The sequence below is a fragment of the Octopus sinensis genome, linkage group LG1, assembly GCF_006345805.1.
Source record: "Octopus sinensis linkage group LG1, ASM634580v1, whole genome shotgun sequence".
Classification (NCBI taxonomy): Eukaryota; Metazoa; Mollusca; class Cephalopoda; order Octopoda; family Octopodidae; genus Octopus; species Octopus sinensis.
The window spans coordinates 137,398,692-137,421,170 of NC_042997.1; the positions used below are offsets into that span (position 1 = coordinate 137,398,692).

Here is a 22,479-nt window from a genome sequence, read left to right on the forward strand (position 1 = left end):
TCCAATTCAAAAACAGAAAGAAATCCCAATGATGGGCTATTTCAGATAAGCCATTTCTTCAAGTATAAATAATACCTTCTGGTTAATCCACAGCAGAGAAAGAACTAGTTGCAAAAAGTTCAGGGAGCCATTACATCTGCTGGTAACAAAAGGCAGAGTGAAGAGCAGATTGTATGACGCTTGTGGATGAAGTGCAATGTTGTATTGGTAGTGAAACATGGGCCTTGAATGCAGAGAGTTTGTTAAAGCTAGAAAGTGATGAAGTGAGCCTGCTCCACTAGATGTGTAATACAAGTATGCATGCATGATGGAGAACAAATGAACTGAGTGAAAAACTGAACACATCAGGAAATAGATGTTGTGTGCAAGAGAGCAGACTGTGCTTGTGTGAGCATGTGATGCATATGGAGAAAGACAGTAGCTTACAGAAATGCTCAAAGAGATCAGATTATGTAGAATAGGGTAAATGAGGGAGACTTGAGTTGAAGTGGTAAAAATAGATCATCAAATAGCTGAAAAGGACCATGCTGACTGTTGACATACTGTACAAGGAAAAGATGTGACAATCTCTCTCTAGTACTGGTACCATGAAAAATTCACTCAGAACATCCTGTAAAGTGATTTATGTTAGGAAGGGTATGCAGTTATGGAAACTAAGCCAAACGAAACTTATGAGAGCGATGCTGTTCTTTGGTTCACTAGGAGAACAGCAGTAACCTGTCCAACCCACACCAGAATAGAAAGTGGACATAAAATTATGATGATGATATATGTGTGTGTATCTTTTATCTTTTACTTGTTTCAGATATTAGACTGTAGCCATGCTGGGCCCTCACCTTGAGTTTGTAGTTGAATGAATCAACTCCAATACTTACTTTTTAAACCTGGTTCTTTTGCTGAACTGCTAAGCTACACACATAAATGCATCTGGGTATGTATATATAACTATTTCTTTACTACCCACAAGGGGCTAAACACAGAGAGGACAAATGAATTAAGTTGATTACATCGACTCCAGTGCGTAACTGGTACTTAATTTATCAACCTTGAAAGGATGAAAGGCAAAGTCGATCTCGGTGGAATTTGAACTCAGAACGTAACGGCAGACAAAATATGGCTACACACTTTGCCCGGCGTGCTAACGTTTCTGACAGCTCGCCGCCTTTGTATGTATATGTATATGTATATGTATGTGTATGTATATATATATATATACATATATATATATATATATATATATATATATATATGTGTATATATATATATATATATATATATATGTGTATATATATATATATATATATATATATATATATATATATATATATATATATATATATATATAAAACATTAGATTGTATTCTTATTCCTAACATTACAACATTTTTGAACTACATATTCAGTATATCAAATTGATAGAATCACTGGGCTTCTAGAAAATGACATAGATGTACATTATACATTAGTATCATTGTGCTTGCATCTTTATTATTATATCTGAAGTCAAATAATTTCAAATCTCTAATTTTAAGTCTTTCGTAGTTTCCATTAAGCTTATATTAGTTGTTTCCCCTGTACCATACCTTATAAGGTATTTCTAGCACATCTCATATTTAATTTGTTTCAAAATTTGGCACAAGGCCAGCAGTTTTTTGGAGAAGGGGAATTAGTTGATTACATCAACCCCAGTACTTGATTGGTCCTTTATTTTATCAACTCCCCCTTTCCCCCCGAAAGGATGAAAGGCAAAGTTAACTTATGCAGGATTTGAACTTGATACATAAAGAGCAGGAAGACATGTAGCTAAGTATTTTTTCTGATGAGTTAATGATTCTGCCAACAGCTCAATACAGTGTGGGATTACATAAATGTGTGTAAAAAGACAAAAAATTGGAAAAACAAATTCAAACAAAATAATTACCCAAAAGGTGATGAAACTTCCAAGGGCTGTAGAAACCTCACAAAATCAGTTACACTGCCCACTTAAGCAAGTACCTACCTCAGTTGTTCTCCAAATAACTTATCTTTTGAACTGATATATTTAAAAAAAATTTCCTAATTAAATTTTTGATGATTCCTAAATCTACAGAATAGATAACATCATTCTCTCATCTACATGTATTTTCCCTCATTTCAATATCTATATGTATTTTAAGGTGGCAGGCTGGCAGATTCATTAACATGCTGGGCAAAATGCTTAGTGGCATTTTGTCTGTTGTTATATTGTGAGTTCAAATTCCACTGAGGTCAACTTTACTTTTCATCCTTTCAGGATCAATAAAATAAGTACCAGTTGAGCACTGGAGGTGATGTAATTAACTTATCCCTTCCCTGATATTGCTGGCCTTGTGCCAAAATGTGACACCAATGACTATATATACTTTACCTTATACCAATATCAATGTCATTATCCACTCCACATCTTATACACTCCTATCACACACACTAATATATTGGTAATAAATTTCAACATCTTATCAAAGAATGTGAACAAATCAGTGTTCAACATTTCAGTCTAAATACATAAATATATATCGTAATATACAAGAATGAATGTTCCAAGTTGTCAGCCAGTCTTGCACCCAGGTATCTGAAATTTTGAATCATGGCACATCTTTTGGAAGAGAAGGCCATAGGCTATGTGACTTTTTCTGATATTTTCTATAAATAAGTGTAACAAGGCTTGCCCTTTAAATTATAGAAACAGGCTGTTTGTCAGGTTTCCACATGGTTTCCATCTGCCCAGTTTTATTTATGAAGTTTAGGTTGATCCAAAGATATTGTAACAAACATGCACAAGATGACATGCTGTGGGATTAAACCCGAGGCCTCATGATGCAAAGTCATCTTCTTAACTGCTCAGCCATGTCCATTTATATACACACACACACATAGACATCCACACACACATACATACAGGATATGACAAGCAAACCTGGTGTTTTTTTTAATGAATATAATGTTGACAAATATATATTAGAACAATGTATGCCATTAATAAAATAAGTAGGTGTAGCTGTGTGGTAAGCAGCTTGCTTCCCAACCATATGGCTCTGATTTCAGTTCCACTGCGTAGCACCCTGGGCAAGTGTCTTTTACTATAGCCTCAGGCTGACCAAAGCTTTGTGAGGATTTGGTACATGGAAATTGAAAGAAGTTCATTGTATGTATATGCATATGTGTGTATGTTCATTTGTGCCTGTGTTTTCCCCTTCATCACCACTTGATAACCAGTGTTGGTGTGTTTATGACCCTGTAACCTAGCAGTTTGGCAAAAGAGACCAATAGAATAAGTACCGGGCTTCAAAAAATAAGTCCTGGAATTGATTTGTTTGACTGAAGTCAATCAAGGTGGTGCCCCAGCATAGCTGCAGTCTAATGACTGAAACAAGTAAAAGGTACATATGTCATCTAACTGTTTTGCATTTTTTTCTACATATACTTGTAGTGAAACCTGGAAGTTCTGTCTGGTACTTTGCATCATGGCTTGTGGTTTTGCTATAATTACTTTCTGAATAGCAGTTCGTATTTCATCCTGAGTGTGGGGTTGTCATTATTTCCTTTGGGACTACCTCAATGTGTTCAATATAAATACAAGTATTCCCAAAATGAAGTAGTCCCAAAGCAACCAATCACAAACTGAAAGGTCAAATGACCAAGCAGGCAATAGTATGTCACTGCACTGGGAAATAACCTAGAAAACATTTCTTCATTAACATCAATTTGAAGCACTTGCTTCTGTCATAAATGAATTTCTCACTCTCTATCTTTTTCTATCATTCACTTATTTTATCATATTACCTCTCTAATTCTCCTCTTTTCTAGTGTAGAGATCTTTTTCTTTCTACTTCTTTGTTATTCTTTCTTCTATACATCCCTATATCTCACTGTTTGCTTGTCTCAACACCTGCCTGACATGCTGATTGACTGCTAGTTATTTATTTTCTCTCTCTCCCACTTTGGTCAATAATTTACCTATCCAATACTTGTCTCTTAATTCAGTTCTTTCTTGTATTTCTTTGATAATAATAATATGCCAATGCTGATAGGCATTGAATGCCTAAAAATTAGGACATATTCCCATTCCTCTGAATTTTGTTTTATCCTTTCCGTGGAAAGACTATGATGTAAAATTATCACTTTTCCCTATATTTTCCTTGTAGTTTGGTACAAATCCCTTCTGTTTTATTCATATAAGAACTTTTTGTCTTTTACTCATTGTTCATTTGCATCACATGATCATTCAAAGGACAGCACTTCTCCTGCACATATATACTGGGTATTTTCACAACTAGCTACTCTCTCAGCACACTTTTATACTTCCATTCCCCAAAATTCTTATCTCCGTGTCTCTATAAGAAATTATTATTATTCATGTATTGTGTGTACACTTACCTAGACATCATGTGATGTTGTAAATGAGAATCATTGTTTACAAGTGAGATTGTTCATTTCCAGGCTTTCATGAAAAACATGTATAGCAATGGGAAAATAATACTTTGCTTGGAAAAGTTGAGGGTTGGCAACGGAAGGGCATATGTAAATCTGCTTCAACAAATTCCATCTAATCCATGCAAGCATAGGATAGTAGACGCTAAATAATGATTATAATGATGATGACGTAGTACACTGGTTTTAATTATATTTCCATCTTTTAGAACAAACTGTTACTAGGGATGGAATTTTTTGAAATTGTTTCAAGAAAAAAACAGAAATATTTGTGGTAATATCTTTTAGACTTTCAGTTTTAGAATAGAAGTAATACTTTCCACTGGGATTTAGACAAGAGCTGGAAAGGGTCATCATTAGCTTCTTATAATGTCTATCTTCTATGCTGGCATGGGTTGGACAGTTTGATAGGATCTGTGGGTGGAGGACTACATTGGGCTCCAATACCCACCTTGGCATAATTTCTATAGCTGGAAGCCCTTCCTAATGTTAACCACTTTATAGGATATATTGGGTGCTTTCCTCATGGCTACAGCTCTAGTAAGGTCACTGTACAGCTCATAAGGAGATTTTAGGTTAAAAAGGTAGACAGTGTCCTTATAAAAACCAAACCACAACAGAAAACAAGTTTATGTTTAAAATCAATATGCATAGGAAGAAATTCTTGACAACAATTCATAGAAGTTTACAGTTAAACATATTGATAGACAAAATATCTACTTACTTTCCGAATTGTCACAGAAAAAAATTTGGCACAACCCATACATTCAGTCACTTGACTATCATCGGTCCATTTTCGACTCTGTACTTTGGTTGTCATAATCTAAAGAAATAGAAATGCATAGAAAAGTATTTCTACATATAGTCATAAAGATTTAGAAACAATGCCTCTTAAGAAACAAATTGATATGGCCATCTAACTGTATTGTAATTAATAATACAAAATATGGAGCTAATCATTTGAGTGATCTTTATTATTCTATTTATATTTCATATCAGAGATAGACATGCTAGAAACTCACATCACTTTAAATGCTGGATAAATTAACACTGTTAAGCTATTTAAAATGCTTAAGATATTTTGACTTGAACAGCTCATGGTTTTAATTAGTACTTTCTGTGTAATTGTTGTAATAATTATCTTAGGGATTGCTGTCATTTAATGACCTGAAACTAGTGCACTAACATAGCAGAATGTTTTGCAGAGAGCATTAATATCAGTATAAATTTGTGATTGCAATAGGACTTGATAATTGCTTAAAATGAATTCAACATCCTGGTATTTCCTAATTGATCCTTTCTTAAGCAAATACTATCTGAAGCACAGTTTAGTTGTATATTTGCCCTTTTTCAATAGTTCACCATTTTCCACTACACTTATTGTCTGTCTTGTTTTATAGGTCTCCAGAATTGTATCTAGCTGAATCTCATTCTTTGTCACGTGAGCAACCAGTCTCTAATTCTCTTTAGGCTCTATATTGAAATGAAGTTCCTTTTGTAAAATTGTCTTTTCATTGAACTGTACAAGGTTATGCATGTTCGCCAATCATTGATTTCTCTTTACAAACCTATTTCCTATTTCCTTATTGCCCACAAGAGGCTAAACATAGAGGGGACAAGGACAGACAAAGGGATTAAGTCGATAACATTGACCCCAGGGTGCAACTGGTACTTATTTAATCGACCCTGAAAGGATGAAAGGCTAAGTCAACCTTGGCGGAATTTGAACTCAGAACGCAGTGGCAGACGAAATACTGCTAAGCATTTCGCCCAGCATGCTAATGTTTCTGCCAGCTCACTTTTCTCTTTACAAACCTGGCATTAATCAGTATATACAACTATCTCTTCAGAAGAAATTCATTGCTACACTATGTATTCTCTAAAACAAATAATGTTTTGTTTATTTCCATTTTTTCTTTTGCTTTATATCCATTTTACTATCCTGTGATAAATGGAATAGTTTTACAAAAAGGATAATAGGAATCTGTTGGAGCTTATGTCTTAATAGCTCAAAGCTCCCTCTATTATCAACTTTTCAGTTTAAAATAAAAACTTTCCACAAATCTGAGCTTAGTTAGGAGCTGTATGCAACTGATATAGCAGAATTTTAACTCATGACTTTGCACAGAAAAGGCTTAAACTGTAATCCTATAGCATAATCATTGCAAAATAGTAAGAATTCAGAGAAAACAGCCAACAGATCAATATAACTTTGTAGTGATATGGTGGCAAGCTGGCAGAGTCATTACAACACCAGACAAAATGCTTACTGCATTTTGTCTATCGTTACATTCTGAGTTCAAATTCCACCAAGGTCAACTTTGCTTTTCATCCTTTTGGGGTCAATAAGATAAGTACTAGTTGAATACTGGGACTGATGCAATCGACTTATCCCCTCCTCTGAAAGCAAAATTTGAAACCATTTTATGTTTGTAGTGGTTGATTTCATAGACCCAATCCATTGATGAGTTTGAAGTTTTGCTACAAAAACCTTACAATCAACCTCCAACATTATATATGACAACACTGACAGGTCTAGTGTCAGAATTCCTGATTTGTCAATCAGTATACTTTATAAAATGTAAAGATTTCTTTATTCTATCCTCACCTGTAATGATTGGTTTTCTCTACCTAGTTCCTGTAGGGCTGCTTGAGCATCTTCTAATCTTCTTGTCACCACTGATATCCTTTCCTGAAGTGTTTCACACTCATTTTCACTGGCAAGACACCTGTGGAAAAGGAAACATATTAAGACAAAACTATAAACAAAAGCACCATCCCCATATCTAGCTACATTCAGTCAACAAAACACATTTTACAAATAATAACTTACTTTGTTGAAGAAATATTAAATCTCTCTCTCTCTCTCTCTATATATATATATGTAAAAAAAGTTTTTAAATCTTTATAAGAAATCTTTATAAGAAATTATCAAGTAGTTAGCGTGAAAAACCTCACAAGGAAAAATTTTATTAATTATTCCCTTTAAATATATTTATTTATATTAAGGGCATTACTAAACATAAATGCCTCACACTAGGAGGGACTCAAAGTCAAAACTACCATAATAAACACATTGTACCGAATGCAAGGGAATGCAACTCTCAAAGCGAGCTCCTTAAAAACAGATTCAGCCGCAGGTCATATGATTTCATAATTAGTGCACAAAATGCACTTTTTAATCGTCAGTGCATGCATAATCAAGACACATAAAAATGAACAAAAAAAATCAACATACCAGACGAACAAAATATATATATATAGGCATGGGTGTGGCTGTGTAGAAATAAATTTGCTTTCCAACCACATAGTACTGGATTCAGTCCTGCTGCATGACACCTTGTGTTTTCTATTATAGCTCCAGGCTAACCAAAGCCTTGTGAGTAGATTTGGTGGATGGAAACTGAAAGAAGTCCAGTGTGTGTGTGTGTGTGTGCTTGCATGCATGCCTGCGCTTGTGTTTTCTTTTCTTGACATCACATGATATTTGTAAATGAATGGCATTGTCATGCAAGCAACGCCATTTATTTCCAATATTCTGCAAGAATATGTCTGGCTGTGGGGAAATATTCACCTTACTTGAAAAGAGGTGAGGGGTTGGTGACATAAAGTGCATCCAGTCATAGAAAATCTGTCTCAAACTCTGCCTGACCCATATAAGTATGGAAAAGTGGATGTTAGATGATGAAGTTACTTCAATAAAGAACACCACATAAACTTTCCCTTGTCAATACCATTGACAGGCCACTAAATTCTCTTTCACAAACACTATTTGACTGATAGTGAAATATGTTTTCTCATTAAAAAAACATTGACTATTAAACTTTTACTCTCTAATATATCAATGCCAATCCAAGTGACCCTTTTACTGACCTCTGATTTCCCAGATAACACAATACATTAACCTTATTTGAGCAACCTATAAACTTCTAATCTATACCAACTGAGTGGCCAATAAATCATTTTAACTTCAATCTTAGGCATACCAGTGTATTGAACCCTTGCTCTATCTCTTCTCATGTTTCTACACTAATGTTTATTCTTATGAATATTCTGACATCATCAAGCTCTGGTAGAACTGTAATAAAAACTAGTATACTTTTCATTTACTGCTATATTTTTTCACACTAATTGTGTCACTAACAAAAATTCAATATTATGTTGGACTACACTTTTGGAAAGATCCTGAAAGAAGGTGCACAGCAGAATATTGTGGATTGCATATGCAACTGCACATACTCTATGCAGCAGAAACATGTGTTGGCCATTTAAACTAACTAATTATGCTGCAAAATTAACTGTTAGATTGAAAGAAAAATTTGAAGATATACCAGTCTCCATATTCTTTGTAGTTTTGGATTTACACTCCCTAAAATATTCATAATCTAGTGAAATGAACCTGGATTTACCCATCAGAAGAAGTAGTGCTTCTTACTTCTTGATGTGGTTAGCTAGAGCCTGGACCATACTTGAGAGTTCTTACGGTGCCCACCTGGATAGCTTATCTTTATCTGCTCATCGTATATAAATTCCTTCTTCACCAGAAGAATGTCACTGTGTTTTACTAAATTCCAACTATTCAATTATCACATTGATTGTACTAAACAACCTCAACAATTAAATCTGAGACCTCTTTCTTCCTACTTAATTCAAAGTTTGTGTATCATTTTACTAAGTTTTTATTTAATCCATAGGTTATTACTGAGCTATCTTGACTTGCATTTTATCAGCCAGGTCAGTTGTAGTCCATCATTATATTCTTCTACATTCTTCTAAGCTATTCTGTTACTATGTTAGATATTGTGCTAGCCATCTGTCATCATTTAAAGTTCAAAAACCAAATATTTCGAAGGGTTTATACAGAGTGGTCCAAAATCTACTATTAAATATATATGTATGTATTAAATGGTAGTGTGACATTTCACCACTTTGTAATAATATAATTTCATTGTTCAGGACTTTAAGACCTTAGCAATAAGTTACTGAAATCTTTCCCAAGTACCTTAACATTAACCTATGATAATATCTTAATAGTCACAACTGAAACACCTTGTCATTTATTTATAATCCTCCAACAATTTTAAAAAGCAAAATCTTTTACCGTTCCAGCAGTAATTTCCTTTCATCATTGCTGTTGGCCAATTTTGCTTCCAACTCTGCAGAGAAAAACATAAAAGAATGTTTGGTAATTAGTAATCATGGATTGAATTTAATCATACAGTGTAAATAATCATGTTATCTGTCAGACAACATCTCCTATCAAACAGAGCTACTTGTTAATGTGTGTTAGCTGGTTATATTGGAGCATATTCTCATACAAAATTATCTTACAAATCATATACCATCTTATCACTATCTTTAAGTCATTTGTCCAAAATTGCCATTTTGTCACTAAAGTTGTTACAGCTGTGATCATGCACACAACTAAGCCCCTCAATTTGTCCCTGTCAAACCTTTCCCATCCCTTCATAACTCTTCTAACTATTGTATTATTCTGATGCTGTAAATGAATGAGTGTGGAATTCTGTGCTGCCAGTTATCTTACTCTCTCCCCTGAATCATTTCATACTGACACCTATCTTTCATTCTTAATACTGTCTCATATCTACCATTGATCACTCATACCTTCATTCATCACATACTTACATTCCCCATTTTGTGTCGCTGACCACCTCTACTTCTATTACTATACATCTCTCACTTCCTACACACACATGCAATTTTTATTCACCTCCACTCATTTTCTCCCAATCTCTCATCTTCCACCTATCTGCTACATTGCTATTATTCTGTTATCATCTCCTCTCCCCTAAGCCACTTCTATTGACATCTATCCCTCATTCTCTGTCCCCTCATAAACTCATATTTACCATCCACAACTCTCTACTCTTGTTCATCAATCACTACATTTACTCTCACCCTTATCTCTAACCATCTATCATTCTACCCCCATGTTCACAACCTTTGTCCACTCACCCTTCCTGATCATCTGTCCCCATAGTCTTTTCTATTTATCTTCTTATCCTTGAGGATATGCTCTGACTCCTCACCATCATTTCACCTCTCTTCCTAACTACACCCTACTTACTCCCAACCAGCTTTATACAACACAGGATAGTCATGTATTTCCTCTACAAAAAGAAACCTTTTCCTTCAATCAACACCTATCTTAAAGCGACCTCCCTACTAGACTACACTTAGTTGAGGGGACTCTTTAGTCTTGTGACTTACATGACAACCGCACTAGTGCTGATGCCATGATGAAAGTACCCAGTACTCTGTTAAGTAGTTTGCATTAGGAAGGGTATCCAACTGTAGAAACTAAACTAAAGCAAATATTGAAGCATGATGCAGTCCTCCAACTTGTCAGATCCTGGCAGACATTCTAACATGGAAAATGAGTGTTAGATGGTGGTTGTGACAGTGAAGAATTTAAATACTGTTTCTAAGAATTATCCTACTTCTTGCATAAATGAAGTTTCTCTTGTCCTTTCTCCAACATGACACAGGATAGATGAAAAGTAGATATTTAGAAGAGATAGCATGAAGCATGATATTAATAAATCATACCAAGTTTTTGTCCTTGAAGCTCATCACAAAGTTTGGTCTGTTCTTCCACAGCTTGTTGAGATACAACCAGATCCCCACGAACTGTTGTCAAATTCTCAGTTACTACAGCCAGTTGCATTTCATAACGGGTTTCATTTTCTTCAGATTTTTTCTCAAGCTGCTGGTAACTGTCTTCTTTGGAGCTCTATAATGAGAAAATAAAACATGACCTCTCTGAATTACTGCAATTTAATCACCAAAAAATAGAAGATATTAATTTTCCATTTAAAGAAGTATTCAGACAAAACACTTCTGGATATTTTGGTGTAGTGACAGGGTTGTTCAGCTTGCTGGTTGGTTGGTTGGTTCATTTGTTTCACTTCCTTTTTCCATATGCTAGCATGGATTGGACGAATACATGTTATTTAAGGCATTGTTTTACAATTCCTGTTGTAAACCCTCGCCTGTTTATCAAATAAAGTACAAAGCTAGTGAACTATTTTCCTGATATTCCTTGTCACCAAACATAATAGTTTGTAACACACCATTTTTAATGTGAAGTACAGAATATAAACATTCATGTACACACACACCTCTTCTCTTCTTGGTAGTTTCTTAAATCTAGAAAGATGACTCTGCAATTTCTTACAGGACAATTTCCACAGATGATTTGTTTATAGTGATCAAATGTTTGTACTGTACATGAGCTAACACCCTACTTCAAATCAACATTACCTCTACAGGTGCACAGTGTGCCACATGTCAGATGAACAACATAAGAATGAAGTGTTTTGGTCAAGAACGTAAAGCGCTGCCTGGTCCAAGAATCAAAACCACACTCTTGTGATCGTTAATGCAACACCCTAAACACTAGGCCATGCACAACACACATGACAAGTTTTTGTGCAGCTTTTGCCTACCAAATTCACTTACATGGGTTTGGTTGGCCAAACTTTTTGTCTCACTGTGATACAATAATAATTTAATAATGAACTAACTTTTGGATGTGTAAAGAATATCTATTTCTCTGACTCCATATAAACAAAGTATTTATATGGACTAAGTGAGGGTTATCAGTTAGGGAACATGGAGAATAAATCTTAAAATAATAAATATGTAGGAATCAGGAAAGCCATTAGTGTTGTAGTGGAATAGCACAGTCAGAGCTGGGCATGTACTAGAAGCAGTTATCCACCCCCATAGGTAAGCGCATGTTTTCTGACAGTCAACAGAAGAACACAACACAAACATCATTGTGTCTTCATCATGGAACAGCTCTTGGTTTTCTCACCAACTTTGCGCCGCAAACTTCTGAATCAAATTAAGCTCTCAACACTGACCACATCATGGACATCCTATTACATTTTTGTCAACTTCACCTTGCAAGCACCTTTTCAGTTAGTCTTTATCTACACAACTCTACATATTTCCATCTCAGCTAGCTTTGTCTGCTAGCTTTTTATGGCTTACAACTAAATCATTTGTTCAATCACAAGTTTTATCACTTTCCTTTGACTCCTACACATATGGCCACTTCGTTCATGACTTGTCAGCTCTCATTCTTATTTTAATGAAGTTACATTGTTTTGCTTAAAAACTGCCTTCTTATATTTATTATACATGCTTCTCAAAAGCACATTGAATGGACTTTTTCCAAGAACACTTTCATACTTTAAATTAGTGACCACTCTCACTAAATTGTGACTTTGCCATGATGGTTCATTTTTACATTGCCATTGTTATTTTTACAAATAGATAATTATAAAAAACTTACTAATTGTTCTTTAAGTTCAGCATTTTGATTTTCAAGGGATGTAAGAGATAAAGCAGATTTTTCTTTGACTTTGCTCAGTTCTTCTTGTACCTAGTAACAAAGAGGTATTTAATAAAAAATTTAGTTACATTTTCTCTAAATATCCAAAAACAGCATAAACATACTAAAACAATAAATTTTCCACCAGCAGTAAGAATATATTTTATCTCCTCTTTCCCTGTTCCCACTACAATTTCCCATGACCATAACTATTTTCATGGTAATTGAATAACAACACTTCTCCAAGATAGAATGCTAATATATTTGAGGTTTTACTAGCAGGAAGACTTGAGCTCAGACTACAAACTCACAGTTTTGTGTGCAAAATACTCAGCCTTTACAGTAGTCAAGCACATCTAACCATGGTACCTCATTTCAGCAAAGTGGAAAAAGCTTTTAAGAATGCAACATCAGTGGTGTACTTTTGACAGTATTCAAAGTGTTGACTATTTGGCTACAACTCTAATGATCTGGCCAGTTCCATCTCTTCACTACCTCTTTCATATTCTTTTTTCTACAGTTGTATGGGTTGGAAGAAATCTGTAACATGTCATCTTAACAGTAGGACTTAAATTTCTAAGATCCTTTTCTCCAATTCATTTAAAAAAAATCAAACTCCATAATATCTGTTGCCATCTCAAGTGGCATCACATCACACCAAGTTTACTGGGCCTCAACCAGTCATTTCAGTGTATTATACTAAGCTCATTCATCTTTAGATGCTGATATGAAATAAATTATCAGGAGATATATTCATTTAATTATAGAGTTGTTGATTTCTTACATAGATAAAGGCTTTAGATTTATGGAAGTTGGAGAAGAAATGTTACAAACATTTTTATTATTTCTAAGAAGATCATCAGCTAAAGTTAAATAAATCTTTATGGGTTATTAAAGCTGTTATAAACTTGGTTAACTTAAAATTTATCTTTATTGTTTGATACTTTTCCTTAGAAAATTAAATAACAACTTACTTAATGTAGAAGGCAAATAATTCTTAATGAATTCTCTGTTGTTACTAAAATGGTGGTCCAATGTTTTAAGTCCTTAATCTCATAATAAAGATAAAATGACCATGACCAAGAAACATTAATCGAATATTTTCTCCCAATTTGCTACCTCAGCTGAGCTAGCAGAATGAGGTCTGCTATTCAACAATAGTAACAAGAATAAAACTTACATTACTGATAGTTGTCTCTAATTCTGTCTTTTCTGACTGCAACTGGAGTTTCTGATCAATTAACAACTGTTTTGCTTCTTGTAGTGTATTCACATTCTGAAATCAATCAAGAAAATATCTAAAGTGTATATTTTTGGAGAAACAATCATTACGAAAGGAACTACCATTGTATAATTTACTAAGAAATTATTTATACATTGGATTTGAGAAAAAAAAAGAAACCAATTGATTCACAGCCAAACCACCACAAAGAACTGACTGCAGTTTCTGACCCTTCCATAGTTATGTCTTCTATATACTTTTTCTGTGACACACATCTGCCTGAATAGGGATGACTGGACCATCTCATCAACAGCTGACTATATACTTCTCTCTAACAAGAATTCACACATAAAAAGAACACTCTATTTTTGGAACCATTATTATTTACTGCATAATGTAAATGTGAAGGGAGTACTAGGAAACACTGTATTATTTAGTGAGTTCAAATCCTATGCTGGATGCCAATTTTTTTTTTGTCAAAGCCAGACACATTATCAATTTAATCAGCCTAACAAAATAAGTACCCTTTTACCTATCAAGTAGCAATTAACATATTTAACTGTTAACCTCCTGTCAAGAGTATTGCTTTGATACCAAAAACTTTGGTTTTGGATTACTTGTTTCATATTCTTGACAATAATATCTGTTACTTCTTTTCCATTTTTCATAAAACTGTAGTTAGTTCTTCAATGCTAAAAACTAAAAATTTTCTTCAGCTAAAATATGAAGAAGACAACACTAGTGAGCTGTATCAACCAGCTAACCAATAAAAAAACAAAAACAAAAAAGTAACAAGTATCTAAGTTTTCAGATCCATCAAATACATGCTACATTGAAAAAAAAGTTAAATTTAAAAATGAGAAGTAAAAAAAAGATTCTCATCTTGTTATATTTACTTGCTTTAACTTAATAGTTTCTTCTTGCATTACATTTCTGGTGTTCTCAAGGTTTTTAGCAAATTCATCTCTTTGTTTTTCAGTTGAACTCAGAGAAGTTTCTATTTGGCTCACTTGTGATTTTAACTGTATCTGGAATGGAAAGGAAAAATTGTAAGCTTACATTGTATAACATTCGATTCTTTGAAATGAGAAACTTTACAAGTACCTTGTTTAAAAGATTTCAGTCTTTATTTATGATATCTATCAATTATACTACAAGCCTTATCACCACTGCTAAAACTATCAGTCATTATTTTACTGTCTGCTTTTCCACATTGAAATGGGTTTCAAAGTTTGAACAACTTCAAATATTCTAATCTTGACTATTTGTGAGCAACACTTTAAAAAGTTGATTTAATTTAGCATGGCTCTTCACCATGTAATGATAACTACCTGATTCATATCCAAACCCATCATCAAGAACTGATTGAAATTTCTTTCACACCACAGTTATTTCCTCTCTCTACTGTTTTCAGTAACATACTTCTGGTTGACTAGAACTGACCAGGCCAACTCCACAGCATGCATAATTCATCCATATTACATACCAATATGATACTGTCTCACATCTATATTCATTTAAATTTGCATTGCATTTCCAACAGGTATTATCTCATTCTTTTCTAGTCATTTAAATTATTCTGCATCCTTGCTCTATGTTCAAGTACCATATAACATTACATTTCTAATACTTATCATGTAGACAAAAGATAGAGACAAAAACACTATTGTTTTTTATAGGAACACTAGTTCTCTAGGTTCTTCTCTCTCCTTTAGTTTATAACTACTAAGCTAAAATTATCAACTACAGCAATACTTAGGCATTTGTGGAAAGTCTGTTTTGCAGAACTTATTTAGTCTATCTAGTAAACTGCTTAAACAGGTTATGTCATTAATCTTCATTACTCAATCATCACCATCATCATTTACTGTCCATTTTTCATGCTGGTATGGTTTGAATAGTTTGACAAGAGCTGGCAAGCCTGAGGACAACATCAGGCTTTATTGTCTGTTTTGGTATAGGTTTTATGGCTTGATATCCTTCCTAACACCAACCACCCTACAGAGTCTCTGGGTATTTTTTTACATAGTACCAGTAGTACCAGGGGGATCACAGAGAAACTCACAAGACAAAGATCCTTTGAGAGGTGAGGTGGTATTCAAGGTGGTTGCCTTGTACCAGGTGAAGAGAGATTAGAGTGTGACAGGGGGACAGAAACAAGTGTCTTGCTGTAGAGGAGATACAACATTCAAACAGAAAATAATTTCTCACTAGAACAAAAATAGCACTTACTGTTTCCTTCTCAAACTGATCTTTAATTCCAGTCATCTCTTTCAATTCTTCATCTAATTTAACCATTTTGCTGTTCATAGATGTACGTATCTGTAATGAATAACACTTAACACTTTAGTAAATCTGAATACCTGGGTTAACAAGTTTTTAATTAGGGATGCAACTTTGATGTTATAAAAGAATATTAAACTGATGTTCATGGTATTCACCAGGTGTTTTTGCAAATATATTAGTCCAAGAAGTGAATATGTTATTACCAGAAACTGAAAGTTCCATATGAGTACATTCATCGCAAAAGTACAAAGTATGTCATTGTTATCATTTAATATCTGTTCTCCATGCTGCAATAGGTTGGATGGTTTGATGAGCTGGCCACCAGAGAGCTGCACCAGGCTCCATTTGTCTGTTATGGCATGGTTTCTATAGCTAGATGACCTTCCTAATGTTAACTACTATACAGAGTGTGCTGGGTGTTTCTTATGTCACACCAGCATGAGTGCTTTTGAAGTGGGACTGACATGAGTGCTTTTTATGTGGCACTGGCATGAGTACTTCTTCTGTGGTACTGGCATGAGTGCTTTTTATCTGATACTACCGGCACAAGTATATATATATATATATAGAGAGAGAGAGAGAGAAGGAGAAAAAGAGAGAAACAGTTCAGTCAAACAAAATACCTCATTTAGTTGTTCTAAAGATGCTGTCAATTCTTTCTCATGTTCTACAGATTTGTTCAGGTCCTTTTGAAGATTAGCTGATTTGGTCTCAACAAGTTTTAGTTCAGCATTTGTTTTCTCTAGTTTTGATGTTAAATCAGTTTTCGATTCTTCTAGCATCTAAAATTTAAATATAGAAATAACATATATCAAATATTAAATAAAGATTTCTCAAATTTCTAAAAGGCAGTGCAGTTTTTGAGGGTTGGGAGAATGTTGACTGAATCAAATTCACAAATGCATGGCACTTATTTTATAAAATCTGTAAAAAGAAAATCCAAGCAAACTAGGAAAACACCTTGTACTGTCAACATGGTACACTTTCTTTTCATGCATTTTTTTAAGAAGAAAGAGTAGCACCCATGACTCTTCTCAAAGTCTCTATATTTGGAGTAAAGGAGTAAGTTATCTTTTAGATAAATTATTCAAGCAACAAAACACTGTCATGGCTGATACCAGTACTGCCTGACTGGCACCCGTGCAGGTGGCAGGTAAAAAGCACCATATGAGCATGGTCAATGCCAGTGTCACCTGACTGGCTCCCATGCTAGTGGAATGTAAAAAGCACCATATAAGCATGGTCAATGCCAGTGCTACCTGACTGGCCCCGGTGCTGGTGGCATGTAAAAAGCACCCACTACACTCTCGGAGTGGTTGGCATTAGGAAGGGCATCCAGCTGTAGAAACCTTGCCAGATCAGATTGGAGCCTGGTGCAGCCTCCTGGCTTGCCAGTCCTCAGTTACCATGCCAGCATGGTAAACAGACAGTAAACAATGATGATGATTGACTCTATTCCAAATGCAAGAAGTAGGATTCCATAACCTACTCACTGCCTATAATGTGGAGAAGCATGTAGGTTAAAGAGCCTGGTTCTTAATTGAAAGTGAGAAGGTAATCCCAATGAGCTTTGTGAGATTGTTGCATTAATCAGTGATAAATCAGTATTTGATTGATTGCCTCCTAAAGTAACTTTCCAGCTACTTTATCAGTTGTCTGTAAAATCTGTTTTGTCAGACTCAATAAAGGCTCCTTTGACATTCAATTCTCAGGCATGCATTTCTTCAATCCATGTCAGAGAAAGACTACAATGCTGTAGTTTGGTTGAGAAATGTGTTGATCTGTCAGCAGGTAATCTTACAGTTGTTTATTGACTGCTGCTCTCATTTACATTTCTGGTGATGTCGAATAATGATATAGTGTTGGTTGTTTGAGGACTGGCTGTGGATTCCCTCTTGTATATAGGTATCAGCCCAGCCTTTAGAGTAAAAATAGAGGGGAAATAAACACAAATGGCTGATATTTGATCAGAATTAGTGGCTTTGACTTCCACAGTATGTTCATGTCATCCATTGATTCATTGTTTCAAAAACCACACCCTGTTACACTGTATCAAGATTGGTTGGTGGCTGGTTATCATCAGCATTAGTGATGTAGCACTATTCTGCAAAAACTTAACAGCAGACAGTGAGAGAGTGTGTGTGAGAGAAAGAGGGAGTGTATATAAATCATCAGTATCATTGCTTTTTACATCTATATTATTTTTCCATGATGACATAACTTGGATTTAGACTTCTTCAAGCAGTATTCTATGGTGAGATGTCTTTTCTGTTGCCAACCCTTACATGTTTTCAAGTAAAATACTTTATTCCATATCTTATAGGCTAAAACAAGAAAATGTATTTATGGTAAGATATTCTATGCCGCAGCTTCATACAACTCAAATGGTTTGTTTTAATATTAGATTATTTGCTTACCTTTATTTTGTTTTCAGATTCTCCAATTTGTGAATTTGCTTCATGTATCTGTTTCTCTAATGAATCAATCTTAGTAGCTGCGTTCTTACCCTACAAAATACCAACATATCATTCAAATATTATTCATAAATTTTTCTTTTATTCTTTCCCAATTTTTTCTAGCAATGCTGATGTGCATCATCTCTAGTATCACTATTGTACTCAATATATCACTACAATCTTTGGGTGACTGATTAACTTCTAGATTAAGCTTACCTAATTTTGTGCTTTCTGTCTTCAAAATCAGACTCTGGTACACCCAAATGAAGAATATTGCCCTTTATTTACATGAATTTAAACACAAAGCAATCAAAGATTAACTTTCAATATTACTTTTATTGAACATTGATAAGGCAATTTTGGTGGTGGTGGGAATATAGTTGATTGAATTGATTACTTTACTCACTTTCAAGAGATAAAAAAAATTCTGCTCTTGGTGGGATTTGAACTTAGAATTATAATTTTTCTAATCTTTTAGTTAGGAGGGATTACAGTGCCCATGACCCTTTACAAGGCCTACAGGATTGGTGGAAGGGAGTGAAGAAGGCATTCTCAAACTGAAGACTTGGTCCAAATGCTTGCAACAGAGTGGATGTTGCTAAAAGTACCCAAGGACCAGGTATGAGTGTTAAACTGGATAATGGATCAAGTCTACTGTCCAATAGACCATGGCAGGATTTGAATTCAGAATGCAAGGAACTAGAACAAATACCTTATGTATCTGGTCTGTCAATCTACTGCCTTTGATTGGTACTTTTTTTTTATTGGTTCCAAAAGGATGAAAGGGAAGTTGAACTTAATGGGATTTGAACTCAGGGCACTGAGAGTTGAAACAAATATTGTGAAGTATTCTACACAACTGTAATGACTGCCAATTTACTGTCGTGTGGAAGGAGGTAACAAAATATCACAAGGCATTTTGTTTGGTGCTCTACTGATTCTGTAATTCACTGTCATTTCCTTTTAATAATGATTGCAATAATGAGGGCCGGTCATGGTAATCACAACAAGATTTCAGTACAATATTGATGCATCAAACTAAATACTGCAATAAAGCATTTAATCCAACTTTTTACTGCTTCAGACTTTCTTTTATTTTCACTGCTCATTTTCTATCCCTAATTTACAGGCTAACTCCATTTCAGGACAGCATATGTTAAAAATTATACCTTCTCTTCTTTTTCCTTTTCAAGGGCTGACTTTGTATTTTTCAGTTCTGAAACTTGTTTCTTCAAACTTGAGTTCATATTGTCAAAATTGGAAATCTAGAGGTGAGGAAAAAAGGTATGTCTATGTGTAATAACAAATTTATTACAGTGTAATAGGTATAATGATGAGGACGAAGAAGTATAATGATGAGGATGAAGAAGTATAATGATGAGGACGAAGATAAATAAGTGAAATAAAGAATATACATCTAACCTTCTCATTTAATGATTTTTCCGCTTCTGTTTTTTCTTCAACTAATTTCTATAAAGAAAAGAAAGAAAAAAAAATGTTTTATTAGTATGTGGAATGTTTGTGATGTGTTCATAACATACATGACATATATTCCTTTAAAACAGTGTTTCTCAACCATTATTTTACCTGTGCACCCCTTTGATTCTTATTTTATTTGGGTGGACCCTCCTAGCCATTTGATGTTTAAAAAATCCTATTCATCACCATTTAATGTTGTCCATGCCAGCATGGGTTGCACAGTGTGACCAGAGCTGGCAAGCTGGGGGTGGCATCAGACACCAGTCTGATTTGACATGGTTTTTATGGCTGGATGCCCTTCCTAAAGCTAACAACTTTACAGAGTGTGCTGGATGCTTTTATATGGCATCACACAGACGCTTTTACATGGAGCCACATAGGCACTTTCATGTGACGCTGCACATGCGCTTTTACATGACACCACACAGGCCCTTTTATGTGTCAAAGAATGGGTGCTTTTATGTGTCACCATAATTAAATATTATTAGGAAGTGCATAAAAATCATTATCAAAATATTTTGTGTTGTACAAATATAACCAATAAATTGGAGATAAATTTTTACAACAAAATCTTATATGAATCCCCAAGGGCCATATGGACCCCAGTTGAGAACCACTGATTCAGAAGGTTCTTGTCATTTTGGAGTACTGGCACAATCAGCTGGTTCAGCAGGAGAGATGGTCTTATATAGCTCAATTAGGTGCATACTGTAGAAGGATCTGATGTAGTAAATATATATTGGGTCATCCCATAAATAATGCAGTTGTTTTATACTTTTTTTTTATTTTTCAAAATTAAGATAAACAAAGTTCTTTTTTGATCTAAACTATACTCTCCTTCATTTTCTACAATGCTCTTCCAGCTATCTGACAGACTTGCAAGGCCCCACTTCCAAAATTCACTTGTCTGTGATGAAAAATACTCCTCCAATACTGTTCTGACCTCATCTACAGAATTCATATTTTTTCCATCCAAATGATTTTGAAGACTGCGGAGTACATGATAATCAGATGGGGTAATGCCTGCCAAATAAGGTGGGTGGGGCATTGTTTCCCATTCAAACTGCTCCAGCCTTTGGAATGTCATTCTTGCTGTATGTGGCCAAACATTATCCTGATGGAAGAACACCTTTCATCTTGAAACCACAGATGGTCATTTTTCTTCTAGTGAGGGTGTTGATGAATAGTTGAATGACCAATTCCAAGCTCCTCTGCTAGTTCTTCAACAGTTACAATGGGATTTTGTTCTACCAGTGTTTGCAAGACGTCCTTGTCAAGCTCAACAGATCTTCCAGGACAAGACTGATCTTCTAGGTTGTAGTTTCCAGAATGGAATTTCAGGAACCACCATTGACACTGGTTTACACTTATTGTCCAATTCCCATATACTGCATTAATATTTCTTGCACTTTCCATTGCATTATTGCCTTTATTGAACTCATAAAGCAAAATATGCTGAATACTTTCCTTTGTCACTTCCATTATAGCTTTGAAAATATAACTGTTAAAATCGAACTGCAATCTTCAAAACTTGCACTAAGAAAAAGCTAAGGTAAAATTTCTACCTGCTTCTATAGCAAGTTGATGCAGGTAGTTTATCCCGTACCCCTCTGACTTTTAATTCATGCAATTGAAAAAAACCGCATTATTTATGGGATGAGCCAATAGTAAAGTAAGTAAAGTTACCTTCTTTAGCCATGCCAACTCACATGGGCCAGTTTCCCAATTTTCATGGTAAATAAATTCCCCACCTGGATAGGACACCAGTCCATTGCAGATATAGTAGATATGAGATATGTTAATTAGCTTCTCGTTAATTAACTGAGACAGCAATCAGATAACTATTAACGAGTATAGATGAACAGGAGAGTTTTAGAGTTTTAACTAGATATTAAAGAATAGGTGGAGTATGAAAAGTAAATACTAACTATGGAGTAACTTATGTATTTTAACTGAATTCATATTAGGGAGTAAGTTAGGTATTTTAATTAGAGAGCTTCTGGAGTAATGGGGACACTTTAATTGATATCATGAAGAGGTAAAACTCACTAGATATTGTTTAAACTTGGATCAGCCCTAACTGAGCAAATCTATGATAAAAAGCAATGCAGTCATGACTGTCCCATCTTTTTCCCATGTGCCAGGAACCGAGGATCACATTACTTAATGTGTTGGGAGTGATTCAAATGAGATTTGGTTTCTATTTCTAGCAAGTTGATCATCAC

General features: G+C 34.6%; 1 protein-coding gene across 3 annotated transcripts in view; it reads right to left on the minus strand.

Moving 5' to 3' along the window:
- LOC115212816 (early endosome antigen 1) overlaps nt 1-22,479 on the minus strand; it is a 101,459-nt gene that overhangs the window by 1,968 nt on the left and 77,012 nt on the right. For all 3 annotated transcript variants that reach the window (XM_036505136.1, XM_029781552.2, XM_029781562.2), the window contains 12 exons: nt 20,198-20,245; nt 19,945-20,040; nt 18,737-18,826; nt 16,943-17,101; nt 16,266-16,355; nt 14,930-15,061; nt 13,992-14,087; nt 12,773-12,862; nt 11,020-11,203; nt 9,551-9,605; nt 7,058-7,178; nt 5,174-5,272 (listed from right to left, as the gene is read on the minus strand). In XM_036505136.1, coding sequence (XP_036361029.1) covers nt 5,174-5,272; nt 7,058-7,178; nt 9,551-9,605; nt 11,020-11,203; nt 12,773-12,862; nt 13,992-14,087; nt 14,930-15,061; nt 16,266-16,355; nt 16,943-17,101; nt 18,737-18,826; nt 19,945-20,040; nt 20,198-20,245 — 1,260 coding nt within the window. The remainder of the gene's footprint in view (nt 1-5,173; nt 5,273-7,057; nt 7,179-9,550; nt 9,606-11,019; nt 11,204-12,772; nt 12,863-13,991; nt 14,088-14,929; nt 15,062-16,265; nt 16,356-16,942; nt 17,102-18,736; nt 18,827-19,944; nt 20,041-20,197; nt 20,246-22,479) is intronic.